Here is a 21187-nt window from a genome sequence, read left to right as displayed (position 1 = left end):
ACAGAGAAAGCAAAAGCCAGATGTGTTTTGTATTCATACCATCAGTGTGCAGTTGGCGCATTGTGTGCTTAGTAGATGATGGCTTGTGTGTACTGTTTGATACGGAAACACCATTTTTACGAAGGTGTGAAGAGTTAATCTAGCTGTGTTTGCTTTTGCAAGAGAACTACAATGTTTTGATGATTGGGTGACAGGTTTTCTTATTTGTGTGAAGAGTTTTGCAAAATTAGCCAATAGTTACAAAAAATGTGCTTAAGCAATCAGAAAAAACTGTAACCGGGTTTCCCACTTTCCCAGTCATATAAATCACGCAAAGTCAGGATTTTTGGATACTTCCTTAATACCACAGATGATTATCAGACACAAAATCAGATGAAATGACAGTTTTAACAGCTTTTTGTGGTATAAAAGATGCACAAAAGTGTACAAAGACTATCACACAAGAACACTGGAAAACATACACTTCAAGTTTTTATTATCCTTTATTTATCCAAATAAAACGTAAATCTGATTTCCAAGAGAGATGTGACCAACAGGGCAGAAAAAGTTACAACAAATATAACACACAACAAGTAAAAGACAAATACAATATTCCGTACAGACAAGTGTTCACAAGGCAGAGTGATGTATATGATTTCCACAGCCAGTAATAAAACATAGAGCACAATGTTAGACAGTATCTGACCTCTTTAGGTACTGGGCACATGCATTCATAAAAAAGCAGACCATGGTAATCCAGTAAAGGTAAAAAGCAGTTGTGTAAATCAAATGTTTGCTCACTTGGTAAGATAAACCAGATGGATTATAAGCGACTCTGGTTTGTTTTCATCTTGGGCACAAGCCTTTTAATGTGAGTTTTATTGTAAAGATGTTGGAAAAATATTTTTGGTACAAAATACAGAATAATTTCTCCTCATGTGATCAATGCCAAACCTTTCACCTGAATAACTGTTCTAAAAGTCCTATATTGTAAAAGATATATCAACATTTCAGACCTCGATATAGTTCCACAGAAATGAACAGTCTGATCCACGTGTAGCTTGTTGGGCTCTGGTTACCCTATGTGCTTATATTTTGATATATTACAGTGTTTCTACCCGGGTTTATAATGTTTCTTTGATGCTCATTAGTTGCCAGCATAGACACAATGTATCAACATAAGTGGTAATAGATCTGCTGATCTGTGGATACTGAAACCTAGACACACTGTGTCTCCATGTGTTTATAACATATAAACTATTTATGTCTACACAGGTGATTTATTGTCGCTAAATTTGCAAGATTTATGCCATTTTTACTCCAATAAATTACTAAATGTGACCAAAAATGACCAAAGATACATAGTGTGTCCACTTATGTATGTATTTTTGGTCATTTTATGAGTTTAAGTGGCCTCATCTTTAGACACTTATTATATGTTACAGTTAACAGAGTTGAGGGAAATCAAACAATGTTTGCTTTCTTATTCCTAAAAATTAAATTTAAATTCACTGGACGAGTGAGACCTGGTAGTAAAATAAAGTTGTGATGTTCATGTTCAAAAGGACACTGCCCTGTATTTTGAGGAATTTACAAAAGTCCCAACACAAAGGCTACCATATAGGATAATTAAAATCATACTTTCCCTAATAACTAAGAATAAATCAACTCCGTTCAGCTCAGTATTAATTTTCATCTCTTTATAAGCTTATTGGTTCAGTTTCTGCTGGTCCGTCACAACAATCCTAGTTTCTAATGTTGCATCATGGGAAAATCATTTGCCCATCCCTGGTTTAGAGGGATCTCAGGTGTTATGACCCAGCAAATCTTTTCAGCTTTTCTTTGTTACTGAAATACAAAATCACTGAACGAGAGTGGATTTCTGCTCTCTCGTGCGGTGTTATAAGATACAGCACTGACGTTCATAAGGAGGACACAGCATAATGTTACACGTCTGTGTCAGCTTCTCATTTGAAATATTACTTTTCTTCTAATGAGCAGACCTGTTATTTCACAATTACTTCATAATCTTACGTGTTCAAATTCCAGAAAATAATTAACATAACAATTTCTGGGAGGGCAAAATCCCTTTGAGCTGGCTGACACCTTAAAAGAACTTAATGAGAGGTCTTCTGGTGAAGGCCCAGTTAAAGCATCAACTTCTCTCTAGTAATATGATACTGTTATTTCCCACAACTGGATGAGGGTTACACATTAGTGACACACAACAAACTGACAAACAGTTGGGAGCAAAAAGAAAAAGAACTGATACTTGATTTTTTTTAAAGGGTTTATTTCAGCTTTCCCATGTAATGGAGAAAGGGACACGGAGCTACTTTTCATGCTTTGATTAAGATCTCTCACATCGATTGCTGGAAACATAAGTAAACATCCCTATTAACAACTTGTTGGATAGCCTTTAGCTATTTTTCAACAGGTAGGTGATGGCAAGCAGCAACCTCCAGAGCTGATGCAGAAGTGCAAAAAAAATGATGTTGATTTTTGAACAGAACCACATTTTATTAGTAGTCAGTACGGAAACATTGGGAAATAGGCTTGCAGAATTTTCCCCTATAATGACCCACGCCATGCAGCCATTTGTTAGGCAAGTCTGGTGTGCACTGAAGGGCTGCTTTGGCTCGTTTCCAATAAGTGCTAGTCCTTGAAAATCCCTCAGAGCTCAGTTATGATGTGGCACTTCATGGACCTTGGTTTGGGTTTCTGCACTAAACTGGTTTGTGGGGATACCTGGGCAGGTGTAAGCTATTAGCAGTGATTGAATGGTTCTCTGGTGTGGTGAGTTTTGTCTTAAGCGGACTCTCTTACACTGTAAGTATAGCAATGTGAACTTTTGTTGTTTGCTAACTTCCAACAAAATTAATAACAATAAAGTTGTATGGCATGTGGTTCATTTGAGCTTGTGCGTTGTGTGTGTTTCTTTATTGTTATTTTTGTGTGTTTTGTTTTGTTTTTTGTGTGTGTGCTTTGCTCTACATTTACAGCGAACCAAGGAGAGAGAGAACCAGCCTAACTGGGTTACATGGGATAATTAGCATAAATATATACTCACTGGGCAAGTGATCATGTACACCTCGCTATTACCAGGTTGGACCCATTTTTGCCTTCACAGCTGCTTCAGTTCTACATGGCACAGATTCAACGCGGCCCTGGAAATATTAGTCAGAGATTTTAGTCCATTTTCACATGACATCATCACGCAGTTGCTGCACAATTGCTTGTTGCATATCCATGATGGGAATCTCCTGTTGCTGCACATCCCAAAGGTGCTCTATTGGCTTAAAATCTGATGATTGCGGAAATCATTTGTGTGCAGGGAACTCACTGTCATGTTCCGGAAACCAGTTTTGAAAAAAAAAAATCCTGTACAGCATTAGGCCACCGTCAGTCTGATAGGATGGATGTCAAATTCTGTTCCTTACATTGTGTTTTGCAGTGTTACAATAGAAATCAAGACTCATCAGATCGTGTTGTTCTAATCTTCTGTTGTCCACTTTTATATCGATGCATCTTTGCTGTGCTTACGTATAAAGGATACTGTCTATTATTGAGCACCAAGATTTATTACAAACCTTAAAGCTCTTACCCACAATAGCATGTTGCATGCTCGGGTCTGAGTTGACTAAGTCACTGGTTCATTCTGATTTATGAGGCCATTCTTGCTTTGATCCCATCTTACTTACTGACTTACATGCATTAAAAAAAGCAAGAGAAGTTATTGTCCTCAGTCTCAAGACTTTCTTTGGTCTGTACTGAAAGTTTGCACTGAAATTAGAAATAAGGGCAGCTTTGTCTTCCTGAAATTAACAAAATCTTAATTGACCTGTCTCACTGAATCACCTGAAGGAAGTTACTTCAGGCCAGCCTGAATAATAGTACCTCTGTTTTGACAAAGAAATGATATCTATCGTGCTTCTGTCATGGACACGGTGATGAAACAACTTTACTTTAGTTCAAACTTTGAATGGTTGACCTGCTTTGAAGCAGGTCTCGTCTTGCCCAGAATTTGTTCTCCAACATATTTCTGTTTGCTTGTCTGCAAACATGCAATTAAGTGACAGATGAGCAGTCTTGGGTGGAGGAAGTTCCTAGCAGTTTTTTAACATCGCTCACAACATATTTGTTGGATTTTGTTTTCTTGTTTGGTCTGTATGGTTGTTTGGGTTTGTTCTGCAGAGGAAATAGAGGAAAATTTGCCTTCTCGCTGCGGAGAGAAAGAGTTATGAAACAGCATCTTTAGAGTCATGGTTTTGAAATGCTTTGGTGTGAGGGAGGTTGTTTGAGCCCGATGAAATGCCTCTATTGTTTTGCCCACAGTTTCTCAATTGCTACAATTTGGAAAGCGGGCATGTGGTAGAAACCAGCCAGAGAAATAACAGAGGAAAAGGAACGTCCAAGAGTGTGGGATAAAAGCCAACCAGGAACAAAAAGCAGAAGCAGCAAGAGACATAAAATATCCAGTTTAAAAAGAAAACAAATAAATATAAAGTATGTTTCAGAGAATCAAAAATGCCTTTAGTACTCCCTTTACATCTAAAATCATGTGTAACTACACAAATGGAAGCTACCTGTGTGTAGTCATGGGGCTTCATTTCATTGTATGTATAAATACACCTTTGTCTGGGTGTTTCAGGTGAATGAGCACTGAAGGGAACAAACAAAGAAACACTCCAAGCAGCAGTTCATTTAAGAGCACAGCAGCTAAATAGGGTGTAACAGGAGTGTCTCTCAGTTACCCGGAGGATACATGCTACAGCCTTGAATCTGTGATCTGTGACAGTCTGAGCACACAGATCACTTTTCAAAGCAGAGTATCTAAGCATCTGTGCATCTGTGTGAAGAAAGACTTCAGTGGTGTTTTGAATGATGTTTAGAGCACCACATTTTAAGCAACCTGATTTTCTCAAAATAATGCACCTTTGTGGTTGTACAGGTCTTAGAAAAGGTAGTTACACAGCAGCCACGCTGGACGGATTTACCGTACCTTGATAAGCTCTCCTCACGGTTTGTTTTTTAATATTGCTTTTGTGGACGGTTTGTTGAGACACTATAAAATGACTGAACTGAACTGAAGCAATGCAGCAGGTGTGCAAGGTTCATGTCACACCTCACTCATAGAGGTTTCTTAGTTGCCACATGTGATTCATTTAATTTTATGTCACTTCTGATGGGAAGCATGAGTGACGCTGAAAAACTAGTTATTACTTCCAGGCTGGACTACTGCAATTCATTATTATCAGGATGTCCAAAAAACTCGCTGAAAAGCCTTCAGTTAATCCAAAATGCTGCAGCAAGAGTCCTGACAGGGACTAGAAAGAGAGAGCAGATTTCTCCTGTTTGGCTTCCCTTCATCGGCTTCCTGTTAAATCCAGAATTGAATTCAAAATCCTGCTCCTCACATACAAGGTCTTAAATAATCAGGCCCTATCTTATCTTAATGACCTTGTAGCACATATCACCCCATTAGAGCACTTCGCTCTCGCTCTGCAGGCCTACTTGTTGTTCCTAGAGTATTTAAACGTAGAATGGGAGGCAGAGCCTTCAGTTTTCAGGCCCCTCTTCTGTGGAACCAGCTTCCAGTTTGTATTCGGGAGACAGACGCTATCTCTACTTTCAAGATTAGGCTTCAAACTTTCCTTTTTGCTAAAGCATATAGTTAGGGCTGGACCAGGTGACCCTGAATCCTCCCTTAGTTATGCTGCAATAGACGTAGGCTGCCGGGGGATTCCCATGATGCATTGAGTTTTTCCTTTCCAGTCACCTTTCTCACTCACTATGTGTTAATAGACCTCTCTGCATTGAATCATATCTGTTATTAACCTCTGTCTCTCTTCCACAGCATGTCTTTTATCCTGTCTTCCTTCTCTCACCCCAACCAGTCGCAGCAGATGGCCCCGCCCCTCCCTGAGCCTGGTTCTGCTGGAGGTTTCTTCCTGTTAAAAGGGAGTTTTTCCTTCCCACTGTCGCCAAAGTGCTTGCTCATAGGGGGTCATATGATTGTTGGGTTTTTCTCTGTATCTATGAAGCGCCTTGAGGCGACATTTGTTGTGATTTGGCGCTATATAAATAAAATTGAATTGAATTGATTTGAAGCAGTTTTTGGATTTGGATTTTAAGGGTCTGAGTTGTTTTTGTATTCATCAGCTGAGAAATATTAGTAAACTGTGTCCTATTATTTCTAAATCTTTTGTAGAGATTGTTCTTCATGCTTTTCTCTTATCTCACCTGGGCTATTTTGATTCACTCTTTACCTGCCTCAGTAAAACTTGCATTGGATCATCTATAGATTGTACATGCAGAAGGTTCCTTACCTTCCCCCAAACGTTCTCATATCACAGTTCTGGTTTTCACCAATGGGACTCTGCATGGTTAAATACCTACAGTGAACTCTTGCAGGCATGTGCCCCAGTAGGACTCTGATGTGGTCTGATCAGGGTTTATTGTCCATCTCCAAATCTAGACTGAAAACTAAAGATGACACCAAAGATGAGACCTCCCACACAAAAGCACAAATGAAACTGTTCTTGATAAACATTTAGGTGGTTTTAACGTCTTTTTGTACATGGTGTTATATAAATAACTATTACATGATGCAATTCCTAATGAGGCTGCAGGTAATTCCAAAAGTGTTGGAAAGGCCAGTCAGTTTGTTCCTGCTGTGTACTGAAGACATGTTGTTTGTGTATGAGATTACAAGATGACTATGAGGAGAGACATCCAAGTATCAGCTTGAATTCCCTGGTATTTATGTCTTCATACAGTTACTGGAAAAATAAAGCACGCCCTCGCTCAGTTCTCTTGTCTTACGTATCAGGACCCGAGGCCAAACAGTTACCAAGAGAAATAAATCTGATCCACAAATTCCAGAATCAGACTATAACAGACAGAGGACTGCTAAATGTGTTCCAACAGTTAGTCTAAACACATTAACTCCACCTTCCACATACCTGCAAAAACACCACCATCTGCAACCAGAATGAGACCTAAAAACCAGGCCTGCAGGTGTCCTTTATAGTCAAGCTTTGACTTTTTTTTTGTACTTCTCTTTTCCTCTCACACTGCTGATTTGTCTGCACTAGCAGTCTATTCCTAACCTCTGTTGCCAGTATGCTTATCCATAACTGTGACTGGCTGCCAATGTCACCCTTTCATGTGAACATGAGGGGGGAAATCTGTGTTAACAAAGCGAGCTGATAAGATGAGTTAATCCACGTGAAAGACAACATGGGTATGTTGAACTCATTATCTAGGCCTGTGATTGAAAGGATGTTCAACAAACCCTATTTCAGGAAGCTATCCCTGCTTCCTATTTCAGGAAGCTATTCCTGCTTCCTGAAATAGGAAGCTATTCCTGAAATAGGGTTCTGGCGTTCTTGGAATCATTGTCCCATTACATGATCCAGTTTCATCCAAGCTTTAGCTGTCAGGCAGATGGCCTCACATTTGACTCAAGAATACTTTGCTATACAGAGGACTTCATGGTGACTTAGTTTATCTTATTTCTGTATAGTCGTATATGTGTATATTTGAATTTTTTAATTTTTATTTTTACAGTTTGCACATTTGATCCAGGACAACGATATTTCGTCCCACTGTATACTTGAGCGTATACTGTTGGTACGACAATAAAACTCTTCTTGACTTCGCTTGTGGCTCCAAGACAAGCCTAGATCGCCACCATGGCAGACAGTTGGTATGAGGTATTTTGTGCCGTTTTCTCCAAATGTGGCTCTGTGCATTATTGCCAAATATCTTTGCTTTGGTTTCGGCTGTCTGAGACAATGTTCCAGCCAAAACAATTCATACTTGTTTCTAATTCTGCAAGCATGAACTTTACCATTTAACATGCTAGCTGCAGCCTGTAGAGTCTGACATATAGCTCTTGGTTTCTCTGAGCATTGCACAGTCTGACTGAACTGACTGGAGAATGGTCCACTCCTGGTAAATCACTGGGGCATTTTGTTAACACACCTGGATGCTACAGACCAGCAAACTGCCAAAACTTCTGCTTTTGTGGTGGTGGTCATACTTGGCTTAAATCCCAATAAGTAATGTGCACTGTCTTGAGAGTGTTTTGAACAGTGCAGATGACAATGTAACAGCAATTATGTGGAAAATAAAACAAACGAAGAAAAATCTGATGTTTTTTCCCAGCTAAACGTGCGTCCAGCTATAGAGGACTGACATATAATGTAAATAAAAACAAATCCTTGCCTGAAGTGGCCTTGAATTTCCCCCCGAAAAAAAACCCAAAAAAACCCCCAAAAACATAAATAAAAGGGTACACGGACTGAAAGGTGTCAAGACATTTTTGCAAAGTACAGCAAGCAATGGAGCTCCAGAGTGAATCTTCTAACAAAGGAAGATCATTTTTAATCTGTAACACAGATTTAGACGGGGTTTTGTTTGTTTTTGTTAAAATGCATGTGTCCTCAGTGTTTGCGGTGAACATTTTTTCTTAACAGCTCGATCTGCTTTGGAGTGACATCATGAAACAAATAAAAAAAGAAACTCAGATGAAAATGGTGCAATGTTGTCTCTGGGTGTGGCAGCGCAAAGGGCTTGATATTTCACATCACTACAGTATTAGGAGCTAAACGAACCAGATTATTCCTGTGGAGACTGTCTCAGGGCTTCTTTTGGCTCCCGGGAAAACAAACTACTGTTACAGAAAAGTCTGTTTTTCCCCCAGTGTCTGTACGTCTCAGCGTATTTCAAAACAAAGTCGGAGATTCCTTTTCACTGGGCTGAGCTAAGAGGAGGAGGAGACGAAGGGCAGGTCCCAGGATGTGGTTTGAGGTTATCCTGAGTCATGAAGGAACCTCCTCTGGAAAATCTTACATGCTATGGTCAAATGAAGACAGCTCAGCTCTGCCACCGATTTAGCCAGACGGCTGCTGTGCAGAGGGGAAAAACACTGAGTCACACATAAATACGACCATATCACATATCCCACATATCACTGTGGGAGCACAGTGTCTGCTCCCACCCCCACAACCTCACCTGCAGTCAGCCTGGAATCCAGAGCCACACCACTGTGCCAGCCTCTCTCTTCACATGTTGCCTCCTGTGAGATTCCTGACACCCCTCCCCCACCCATCACCTTCACTCAATACCAGGTTGAGATGCAAATGAGGAGACTTCACTCAGGCAAGTCTGCTGGACCAGACGGAGTGAGTCCCCTTGTCCTCAAGACCTGTGCCCCCCAGCTGTGTGGAGTCTTTCATAAACTGTTTATGCTGAGTCTGAGTCTGCAGAGGGTCCCGGTGATGTGGAAGACATCATGCCTCGTCCCTGTACCAAAGACGCCTCGTCCCAGTGGCCCCCAGGATTACAGGCCCGTGGCACTGACCTCCCACATCATGAAGACCCTGGAAAGGCTCATCCTGGACCAGCTGCGACCCATAGTAAGACCACATCTGGATCCCCTTCAGTTCGCTTATCAGCCTCGTCTCGGAACAGAGGACGCCATCATCTACCTGCTCAATCGTGTCTACACCCATCTGGACCAGCCGGCGAGCACTGTGAGGGTCATGTTTTTTGACTTTTCCAGTGCTTTCAACACCATCAGGCCGACCCTCCTGGGTGATAAGTTAGCAGCGATGCAGGTGGATGCTTCTCTGGTGTCCTGGATTGTTGATTACCTGACAGGAAGACCACAATATGTACGTCTCCCACAGTGTGTGTCTGACAAGGTGATTAGCAACACAGGGGCACCACAGGGGACTGTCCTCTCCCCCTTCCTCTTCACCCTCTACACCACAGACTTCAGCCACTGCACAGAGACCTGCCATCTTCAGAAGTTTTCTGATGACTCTGCGGTGGTTGGATGCATCAGCAGGGATGATGAGACAGAGTACCGGGCTGTGGTCGACTCCTTTGTCACGTGGTGTGAGCAGAATCATCTGCAGCTCAACGTGGCAAAGACCAAGGAACTGATCGTGGACTTCAGGAAGACCAGGAAACACTTGACCCCTGTTTCAATCCAGGGGGTCAGTGTTGACATTGTGGAGGACTATAAATACCTTGGAGTACACATTGACAATAAACTGGACTGGGCTAAAAACACCACAGCACTTTACAGGAAGGGCCAGAGTCGTCTCTATTTTTTGAGGCGACTGAGGTCCTTCAACATCTGCCAGAAAATGCTGAGGATTTTCTATGAGTCTGTTGTGGCCAGTGCGATCCTCTATGCTGTTGCATGCTGGGGGAGCAGGCTGAGGGTCGCAGATGCCAACAGACTTAATAAACTGATCCGTAAGGCCAGCAATGTTGTGGGGATGGAGCTGGACTCCCTCAAGGTGGTGTCGGAGAGGCGGATGCTGTCCAAGATAAAGACAATGTTGGATAACACCTCCCACCCACTCCATGACATGTTGGTCAGTCACAGGAGCACGTTCAGTGAGAGACTGAGATTACCGAAAAGCACCACTGAACGACACAGGAAATCATTCCTGCCTGTGGCCATCTCCCTGTACAACGCATCCACTTAACACACTGTTTGCTGCTACAACTACACATGTTTCTTTTCCAAATATTTATTTATAAGTGACTTATGTATGTATGTATGTATATATGTATATATATGTATATATTGTACTATTCTTAGTTAGCGTATTGTCTGTCTTGTCTTAATGTTGGTTTAAAATGGAGCACTGTAACAAAAAATAATTTCCCCCAGGGATCAATAAAGTATTCTGATTCTGATTCTGATCACGGTGTCCTGGGTGTCTTTTCAACTTACCCCGAGTGTGCATACTGAATGTTTTCAGACTAAAAGATGTGTTTTACTCACTTCTAACTCCAAATACGATTTTTCCATGTCCCTAAAAGTTAATTTAAGAATAACCACAGAAGCATGACTGAGATCTTATGACTTTTTCCATGAAATAATTGTTTTCTGCTTGTGTTAGACCACTGCAGCTGTTGTTCAGTCATGTGAAATGGCACCAGAACCACACCCAGAAGCAAGACATCCAGCCCTACCTCCATCACTGAGGGAAAACACCTCATTAGCTCCAACCTCAAGCACAATTCAGTTAGTTTACAGTCACTCTGCATAATCTTATAAATTCATCTGGCTGCTTTAAGTGGATGAAAAGATGAAGAAGAGGACTCTCTACTGACTCTGAGTGGCCAGAAAACTTTAGTGCTAAATAATAATAAAAAGGAGGACAGAAGAATATGAAAAGAAAATAGAAGTTTATTGAGAATTCTGAATCCTGCTCACCCGTCCACAGTAGCAGAAAGAATACAACAACACAGACAAACAATTAGTTAAAATCTGGACACATAAATACGTTTCTCTTGTATCATGAAATCCAAAAGCAAAAATCTATCGCAGTCATACCAACATAAGACAGGAGTGGAGGGAGCGCCGCCGAGTGTGTGCCCCCACTGTTTAGGAGACGCCACCTGCCTCCGAGCCCAAACATAAACAAGAAAAGAAAGACGGTGCTGTGGTGGAGTGAGCTGAACTTCTGAGGCCCAGGCAGTTTGAGATGAGAAGACTGATATCTCATGTTCATGTTAAATCTAAAGCTACAGACAGGAAAGCTCTTCCGAGACTACGAAGCCCTAGCTTGGCTCTGTTTGGCAGCAACAAATCCACCTATGGGCATCTAGTTTGTTAAACAATGTAAAGAGAATTTGGCCTTTTTAAACCTCTCATCAGCACCTTGTGATACACCAGCTCTGCATGAAGAAAAAAAAAAAAAAGCATCCTTTAGCATTATTACTACTCTCTTCGTGGCAAAATGTGTTCAAAAAGTGCGCCGTTGTTCACTGACTTAGTTGTGTGTGTGTGTCTAATGAGGCTTATTCAGACTTTATGAAATGAGAGTAACATAATTCAATGCCAGTACAGGTGAGCAGTCTGAAGAGGAATTACGTGAAACTTTACCTGCAAACTGAAAAATATATACCATCTAAATACTGTTGTCTTTTACTTGACCCTTTTGAAAGCCTGAATAAGCTCATTTGAAGTAACACACTGGTATCAGCACACTGGACGTCACACTTCACACTGCTAGTCATTATTCTTCTGGTTTTTGTTCTGATTGAAACAAACTTAAGCTCGCACAGTAACGTCTGTTTATTAAGGTGCAAACTGCTCGTCGTGGTGAAAACCTGGAACTCCAGTGGACTTTACATGGGTTGAAACTGGCACACAACCGCACACTTAATGAGGATTTATATAATCTGAGCAGACTCAGCTTTGTTGCTGATCTGTAACCACTAGAACAGAGCCAGGATACCTGCTTCCTTATTGAGTTTAAGCTAACCGTCTGCCAGTATTTGCTTCATATTTACCATAAAAGCATGAGCGATATCGATCTTCTAATCTAATCACTGCCAGAAAGCAAATTTCCACACTATCCAGAATATTCGGCTGTTTCTGTATCAGAGATGAAGCTACACGGGAGGGAGGGGTGGGTGACAGTACAAACCTGCTTCTGCAGGACGTGATGGGTAGAGGAGGGTGTTGTTGTTTGACACACGCACAGACAGCTGGAGAAAAGACACCAACTTGTTACAATTATCTGACGATTCATAAATTGTCTCATTTGACCTATTTCTAGTTCATCTCCTCTAACCACGGAAAGAAAGAGAAAAATCAGACACTCGAAAGGACAGAAACAGCTCGGGTGTTTCTCTCTACTTTAAGGCAAATTTAACAACGATGGGCCAAATTTTACAAATCAAAAAAGGGAGGGGGAAATAAAACTGTCTCTGCGAGTGCCAGCCTCCATCGGGGTTAGGTGGGACTAACGGTGGAGACGAGGCATCGAATGACAGAAGGTTTTACCACCACCTTTACCAAACTGTGCCAAATACACAAATACACTGATCGTACTCTGGTGTCATCCACCGACGACATAACTCCCTCCTCTGTGCTCACAATGCGATTGAACAGAGCCCCCGCCCCCCCGCCATGTTCGGCTTCCTCTTAGCTTGCCTTCTGTTTTTGGCACGGAGGAGTTTGGTAAGGAACGTCTGAAAACCAAATGTGTGTTTGTCTTTAAGATCATGGCTGTGCATTTTTTCTCTCGCTCACACTCAAAGGGAAAAAAAAAGAAAAGATCTTTTCATTTGCCCTAATCTAAATCAAAATAATACAGTCTTCTTCAGGGTGAGGAGGGGGCACATGAAGAGCTTTGAAAAATGCAGGTGACCCCTCTCCATCCTATAATAACTCTTTCCTCTCTGGCTTCTCTCTCTCCCCCCTCAGTCCTGGGCGCTCTAGCGGATAGCCTTGACGGGGCTCTTGAAGCTTGAGGCGGCTTGCAGCTGCAGCTGGTAGGCCATCGGGTGGATCTTGAACCCATAAAGCCTGAAGAGGAAGAAGAAGAAAAAGATGATGACAATGTTTAGACTGATCAGTCATGCATTTTCTTTAAAGGGAGACGGCGCTGACATTTGATGACAAACATCACACCACCCTGACTGTGTTCTATGTAATACAAACAGACATCACAGCGTATTGACACAGGATCCAGGAAAGGATGTGCAATCGTTGCCATCTAGTCAGCCTGTGCACGTAAGTACATTTGAAATAAAATAAAAACAAACATTATACTTGTGCAAATATCAACTTGATGAGTATTTTTGTGACTAATGACCAACAGCAGGGAGAACAAGAACTAACGTCAGAAGGTGACAGTGGAGGCAAATCAAATGAAATGTATGTCCAGTTTCGAGCACTAGGGACAAGCTCAGGGATGTCAAACTTATTTTACATTGTGGGCCACATACAGCCCACTCTGAACTTAAATGGACATTTAAATATTTAATCCCTGAGATTTATTTAAAATACTTTAATAATGCCATGTTTAATGCAATGCAATTTTGAAAAACAAAAGTAATTTCTACAGTAAAGTAAAATTCTATGCACTTGTTTTAAAGCTGTCCAGTGGGCCAGATTGGAATCTTTGCTAGGCCAATTCTGTCCCACAGGTCTTATTTTTGACACTCCTAGGCTAGCTGGTTAGATGAACTGATGGATTTAAACAAAACAACTCAATATGAGAGCCCTGAAGTCAGGCTGTGTGACGTTCACAGCGCAGAGGACCGTAACACAAATAGGAAGAGTAAGCAAACATGTCAAAGTCAAAGTTACCGCCTGACTTCATAGCTCAAATAACCAGCTGTGTGTGTGTCTGTTTGCATATGTCTTTGTCTATGCATCAAAGGAATGGGACTGTGTAACACACAGAGACACACAGTCCAACAGGTTAAACCATTAACAAATGGGCTTAAATGGCAAAGAGAATGACATCAGAGTAAATATAAATAAATATCACAAAAAGCAGCACGAGAACATAGAAACGGGCTGCAGTCTCCACAGCAGCCGAAGGGACAACATATTCTTCTTAACACTGCACCCTGGTTACGGTAAACAGTACAGCATGCAGACAATGGTCTCCAAGGGCAGGCACAGGATTAGTGGACAACCACGCTAATCTGCTGCTAATCTACCAAGAGATGCAGCAGGTATTCACAAACACAGAGAGACTAAACCTTTTCGGCATTAACCACACCCACTCTTTCTATGGAAACAAACAGGAACATACATTTCCAGTGTTGTCCATCTGGGACGGCATCCCATACGACCGATAACGAGCTGCTGTGTTTTATGCACGCACAGGCAAATAGTCAGAGCTAGATAATATGTTGTTAGCATGGAAGTGAGTGAAGGCAAAAGCTTGGTAATGTAAACCATGAGGGAAATCAAACCAAAGAAAACAGCTGGAACAACAAACCTAATGAGCCAACGACAGAAAAACAGCTAAAGCTAAAGCTAATGAGAGACACAAGGCAGCAGGCTCAGTACGAGCCTCAGTATGAGCAAAGAATCAAAGCAGTTACTGAAAAAATTATGAAAAAAAAAAAAAAAAAAAAGGGTGGATCCTGTCTTATCTGATGATGTTATAAACATGAAAGAAGTAACAGATATTTGTTTTGTTCAGTAAATCTGGTGCACTGTTATTGTTCTTTGAAAGAAAATCTTAATCAGCTGCTCACACTGAGGAAAATCTGAATTGTCAGAGAAAACTGCAATGGGGGCATCTCTAGTGTTTATATTAAGCCATATTATTGTGCAGTTCTGAACTTCACATATTTTGGGCCCTGACACTTTAAAATTAAAATTAAAATAATAATAATAATAATAATAATAATAATAATAATAATAATAATAATAAAGCATGTATTTAAAACACTAAAAAGTGAAAGAAGCTAAGCCAATATCACTATGGAAACTAAGAAAAAGCAGAACTAAAATGAAAACAAAATCAAAATAATCAGTTACAAATTTTCAACAAATCTGCCTATGAACATCAGCAGGAGGTGGATTTAGTGCTCGGAATCTTTACAGCTGAATATCAACGCTAACCTTGGAACAAACTGGTTGGCAGGCCTCTTGGGCCTGTACTCGGGATGAACCATGAACAGCATGTGGGGGAACCCGGTGCCAAAATAAGCTCCATCTGTGTGGTGATGCCTGGAGGACTTGGGTGTGTAGACATCCATACATTTGGGGCAGTACAGCTTCACCATGGCCTCTCCTGGGATGTCTGACAGGCCTGTGAGAAGTGTGGAAGAGGAAGAAACCCATTTAAGTATGAGATCAAGACACCCGAGATAATTGGCAAACAATCCCTTGTGGATCAAAGTTATCCTCACCTGCAGGAAAATCTAGATTCAATAAAAACAAATAGCATTTGTTTTGTACTGATTGGCACAGCCAGCCAGATACAGCTGCTGTGCCTTTTAATCACAGATTTAAAAACAAACAAGCAAACAAAACAAATTTCCCCAAAACTAAATATCACACCCATGAAGAGTTCCTGACTAACTTCGCTGCATCGAGGAGAGACATGCAAGGCAGGGAAGAGCAAACTTTTAGTCACTCGTGAAAGCTGTCTGCCACCTTGTGGTAATCCTTGGGTAACTGTTTAACGCATGCATGAGGGCATTCACATCAGTTTACTCACCAATAGGAAGCATAGGCTGATTCTCACAATAGACCCGGGGGCAGTAGCCAAAGTCTCCCTGCTGATACTTCTCCAGCTGAGCAAGCAGAAATGAGCCCAATAAAGAGTTAATATATGAACAGAAGGTAGCTCCACAATCCTGGGTTAATTCATATCCTGCTGTGTGGAAAACAACATTTGAACCTGAGGAAATTTTAACATGACTGAAATTAATGGGTGACTGTGCTAAAGATTAAAAAAAAGCAAGCAGACAATATTGAATGGACTCTTGTTTGCCATTTTGGATGCGTTGCATTACAGGATCAAGTGATTCAGGCTTCGTCACAGAAACTAGAGACCGATCGTGAGTGGAAAAATTTGTATTCTCCGACCTTTTGTGGTTAGCTGATGGCAATTGTAGGGAAAATGATTGATCAAGTCCCAGAGACGCAAATCTGTCACTAAAGAAAAACATCAAGCGTGCTGCTGCAGTTCGAGCTGTACGGAAACAGTGAAAATTGTGACGCAAACTGGAGAAGGAGAAGGGTTGCCTTTAAAGTAAAAGCTGCACTTTATTCTATATGTTTCAAAAATAAAAAAACTTTTACCTTAAAACGCGAACCTCCAGGAACTACTGACAACTGTTCAGGCAAAATGTGCACATGATAAACTTTAATAAAGCAGTTTTTCCACATAAACATCTTGATGTTTCCAGAGAATCAGGCTGGAACATTTTCCACAGTTGTGCTTTTTCACATGTAGCCCACAGCAGGAAACAGTCTGCTTTAGATGCATCTGCACCACAAGGACCTGTCTGCATGGAGCACAACGGCCTCTACTAGGAAGTTAACACACTGGACTAGCAGTATTGCTGTTCTCACACTGGTGTAGCATGAAACCATGTGAACTTTGCACAGGAGAGCTGTGCAAATTTTGTGTTTTGTTTTCCTATGCACATGTTGTTGTTGTCAGTTTGTTGAACATGGTCGTAAAAATGTAATACTGTCATTTTGCATTTTGAACACATTTAATCGTTTTTCCTACATAAAGTAGACGATAATGACTAATAAACAGGAAAAAATACGCCGTTATGACAGTGTGGAGGAGGAAAAGAATAAAGAAAACACGGTCTTTACTTTTTCTATCAGCACCATAGGAAGCAGATGAATGATTTGTTTTCAGCAGTAAAAAGCAGTGAAGCTGAAAGATTTTGCATTTTATGCCGTTCCCTCAGACAGACAGCTTTTCATGTCCACTTTTATCTTCCTCTGAGGGATGAACCCACCCTCTGCTGCCACACTGGACATTATTTCAGTCAGGACTTTATAGCTGTGAGAGCTGTGAGAGCTGTTCTCCCCCCCCACACACACACACACACACACACACACAAGATTATAATTTAAGTACAACTATCCTGATTACCACGTATGAGACATTCACATCTCAACAACACTTTACTCCATTACGAGTGGAGTAAAATCTGACTCAAACAACATGTAGAGACAGAACTGGTGGATTTTTGGCACCTACCATCTGTGCAATGCCTCGGTTAGTGAGGATGTAGCGTGCATGGATGAGGCCGTACAGCATCTCAGCAGCCTGCTCAATCAGGTCGCTCTGGTTGGGATTGTCCTCAAGCTCCTCATCTAAAGAAATCAGAAACAGGGAAACTACTCACGCTTTTGACAGTTGGAAAAAACATAAATTTATCAGAGGAAAAGGAAACGCTGGGAATAAAACAGAGAGACTGGGACACATTATGGTTTTCTAAAGGTGCTCCAGCAATAAAAGAGCATGAAACAAAGATGTTCTGAGCAAGTTTGAAAAGAGAGAGGAAACCTGCACAAAGCACCTCAAATCAAAAGAAAGCCGAGATCAAATGTCCCCTCTCATTATTTGTTAATGACAGAAGGAACACATTAAAAGCTCAGGAGATGTCACAGACATGAAACACTCGCAGCTCTTTTAGTCTTACTTCCTGATGTCTGCTGCAGATGGGAGGTGATAAACAGTAATACTTCTGCATACAGACAACAAACAATAAAGCGACTTTCCACTCGCCACAGCAGGCAGCTCCTCATGTTTTGTTTGGCAGATTTTTAGGCCAGATTGGTGATACAACCCCAGAGGGGTTTGTGTCTCTTTCCGGGATCAAACTGGGGATCTTTTGCTTTTTTGGCAAATGTGTCACATAAGCAAACACTGACATACCTTATTTACTTAAAACTGAGAACAATGAGTCAGGAATGCAACATACAGACCTGGCTCAAGGTCCAGGATCATGTCTAGAGCCTGGCGGTAGTGTGGAACCTGCTCATTGAGCCCAGTTAGGTTGAATTTGTCCTGGATGTAGTCTTCATCCACCTGTCGTTGGAGAAACCACAAATCAGACTCATTTCAATCCATGAGGAATCAAGTAGCTGTAGGAACAGAACTCCCTGAAAGTTGATTCTGTTCATCTGATCGTAGCGTTTTCAGCAGGAAAAATATTTTAACAATCCTCAAAATGACTTGTTCGGTTTGAAACAGATCCTCCGATTTCTTCACGAAGCTGGATGTGTGATAAAACATTTCTCCAACTGACAACGCACCTCATGAACAGAAATCACTTTCTGGGATTTCCTTACCTGGGTGATTGAGGATCCATCAAGACAGGAGTATGAACTGTTTAACCCTTACAGTGACTGACCCAGACATTTTTTGCTAATTTATTACTATTACTGTGTTATTGATATTTTTAACTTTTTCATAGTTTTTTGTTTTTACACATTTTAGCATTTCTGCACAAAATATTTGAATTATTACACATCTACACACAAGATGTGTACTCTAAGTCCAGAAATGCACACGTAGGATGTTGCCTTTCTCCAGTTTAGAAACTGCTGGGAGAAAACCCAACTGTACACCAGGTAGCTGTAATAAATTTGATAAGCAGGAGTTTTTTTGAAGGTCTCCATCACTTTACTCTAAAGAAATCTGAATTTTTCCTCTTTTGGTAACAGAAATGTTATTTCATTGAATCATCAGTCTGCATCTCATCCTATCCCTAACATCTTCCTCATTCACACCATCCCTCTGCATGTCCTCCTTCAAAACATCCATGAACTTGCTCTGTGGTCTTCCTCTTTTCCTCCTGCCTGCCAGCTACATCTTCAACATCCTTTGTCCAGCATATCCACTATCCCTCCTCCGCACATGTCTAAACCATCTCAGCATCACCTGTCTCACTTTGTTCCCACACCACTCAATCTGAGCCCTCCCTGATGTAGCACATTTAAAACCGAAGGCACACCAAAGTGCTTCACAACAAGGTTAAAACATAAGATATAAGATAAAAGGCTACCGTATATATAACAGAATACAAACAACCCCAAAAAGTACAGACAAAATAAGAAATAAAACATTAGAGCATAGTTTAGAAGATAGAATTACTGGGTATTCATAAATATAAAGGTGGTGGGTATTTATACAGTGGAATATTGGTAGAAGATAAAAAACATAAGGGTAAAATACAGGGCATGTGCACTAGCTAATTTCTATCCCTGTCCATCCTTGCTCTTTTTCGTGATAATCTTAGCAACTGCTACTCTGCCACTTCTCTGTCTCCAAACCATGCATGGCCTTATATCACAAATAACCCCGACACTCATGTGTTGTAAAAATATGTCCGCCTTGGTTCCTCACCTCACAGAAAAACTCATTCCCCCGCAGCCCACAGAACCAGGAGATCCATGAAACCTCTTCTGAACTGCTCATCTCTGAAGACCTGAAAAACGAAACAGTAAATTATGAGTGGGGAAAAAGCCAACATTCAACAGCTTCATATTACAGTAGCTAGGTCTGGTTTAACGCGGCACAAAAAGAAGCTGTTCATCTGGTGTGAGCACCTGATTAGCATTGATGCTAACCCCTGGAAAATAATGGGCCATTTCTTGTTTTTTCGATAACGCTATGAATGCAACACTAAGCGTTCACTCACTAAATAACAGATTTAACCGATACTTTCGCCCAACTGGATTGTTTGTTAGTCATTTATTAACCTTTTCTTGTGAAAAGATCATAAAAGTATATCAGTAACAGTCGCTGCTCAAGATCTGTAAAGGCTAAGCCAGCTAACAGGTATTACCTTCTCCCTGTCGTTAGGGTAACTTTTAAAGTTTGCTTTATCACATTTAGCGCAGATTTTCTGTCAAAAACACGTCTAATGAATAACAAAACAATGGGCTAAATCCGGCCTTACATGTATGCTGTAGTCCTGCGTGCCGGGTAACGCTAGCATGCTAAGCTAAAACCAGAAGAGCGTCAATATGGCGCCTGGTACGACTTCAGGCCCCGGAGCGGGGGTCTGCCGTGGCTCTTCTGCCTCTGCGCTCAAACGGCTCAATGGACTGATATGCGTAACAATGCTAACTTACCCGGCTTTCAGCTTTAACAATCCCGAAGAAATCAACAGATCAACAATTTAGCAATCTCACGGGTGTAAATAAGATGGACACCACCTCCCAGTTCACCCCGTAGGTTACGCTCTTCCTCTTCCTCCGGTCTGCCGTCGGAAGGTTCAAGACTTATCGGTGCTGCCGCTCACTGTTCAGTCCCGGTACTGCATGTTCGTGAAAAAGCTGTTTGTTAGCCCTCTTTTCCATCCTGTCTCTCTATAATAATTTATAAAAGTATATAAAATATGGCCCGTTCAAAGTTTTTTTCTGATAACCATCTACTAATGAATACATCAACTTCCATATTATTCTCATCCCTATCCCTAGAATTCTCCTTTGACATTATATCCATGAATTGCTGGATATAATGTCCAGCAATTCATATATGCTCCTCCTGCATATGTCCAAACCATCTCAGCCTTTCCTCTCTTTGTCTCCACACCCCACCAACATGATCGGTCTCTCTCATGTACGTACTCATTTCTGAACTTATTGTGACTCCCAATGAAGTAATGACTAAACATTAAAATGTTTGTCATGAAACTTGGACCTAGAAATTTTAAAGAAAGCACAATTAAAATTTACAAATAAATGTTTTCTTCTGGATAACCATTGTTTGTATTATGGCTTAAAAGTGAGATTGAATCATAGTAAATATAAAGAAAAAGGAAAAAAGAAAAAAAGCTTCAACTTCAGATGATTGTTCTTTCAAATCATTCATTAACCACCATCAAAAATAATCTCATGTCGAGATAAAAGTACAAGTAACCTGCACCTTGT

At 41.0% G+C, this 21187-nt stretch overlaps 1 protein-coding gene across 2 annotated transcripts; it reads right to left on the bottom strand.

Annotated features, from left to right (window-relative positions):
- Positions 1-11180: 11180 nt before the first annotated feature.
- On the bottom strand, positions 11181-20530 carry csnk2b (casein kinase 2, beta polypeptide). Of its 2 annotated transcripts, none has more exons than XM_085446032.1 (7): positions 20387-20530; positions 19656-19737; positions 18233-18335; positions 17502-17617; positions 15993-16068; positions 15392-15581; positions 11181-13330 (listed from the first exon to the last, which is right to left on the bottom strand). In XM_085446032.1, exons 2-7 carry the CDS (start codon positions 19725-19727, stop codon positions 13240-13242), a joined length of 648 nt encoding a protein of 215 aa, XP_085302158.1. In that variant the 5' UTR covers positions 19728-19737; positions 20387-20530; the 3' UTR covers positions 11181-13239. The 2 variants fall into 2 exon arrangements, with proteins under 2 accessions (XP_085302158.1, XP_085302157.1); XM_085446031.1 differs by lacking the exon at positions 20387-20530 and adding an exon at positions 20212-20295.
- Between the last annotated feature and the right edge of the window lie 657 nt (positions 20531-21187).

Source organism: Copadichromis virginalis, linkage group LG22 (genome assembly GCF_057382275.1).
Source record: "Copadichromis virginalis isolate Kocher_CV1m ecotype Utaka linkage group LG22, C_Virginalis_male_GT1.1, whole genome shotgun sequence".
In the NCBI taxonomy this organism is placed as follows: Eukaryota; Metazoa; Chordata; class Actinopteri; order Cichliformes; family Cichlidae; genus Copadichromis; species Copadichromis virginalis.
This window is presented reverse-complemented; position numbering and strand designations above follow the sequence as displayed.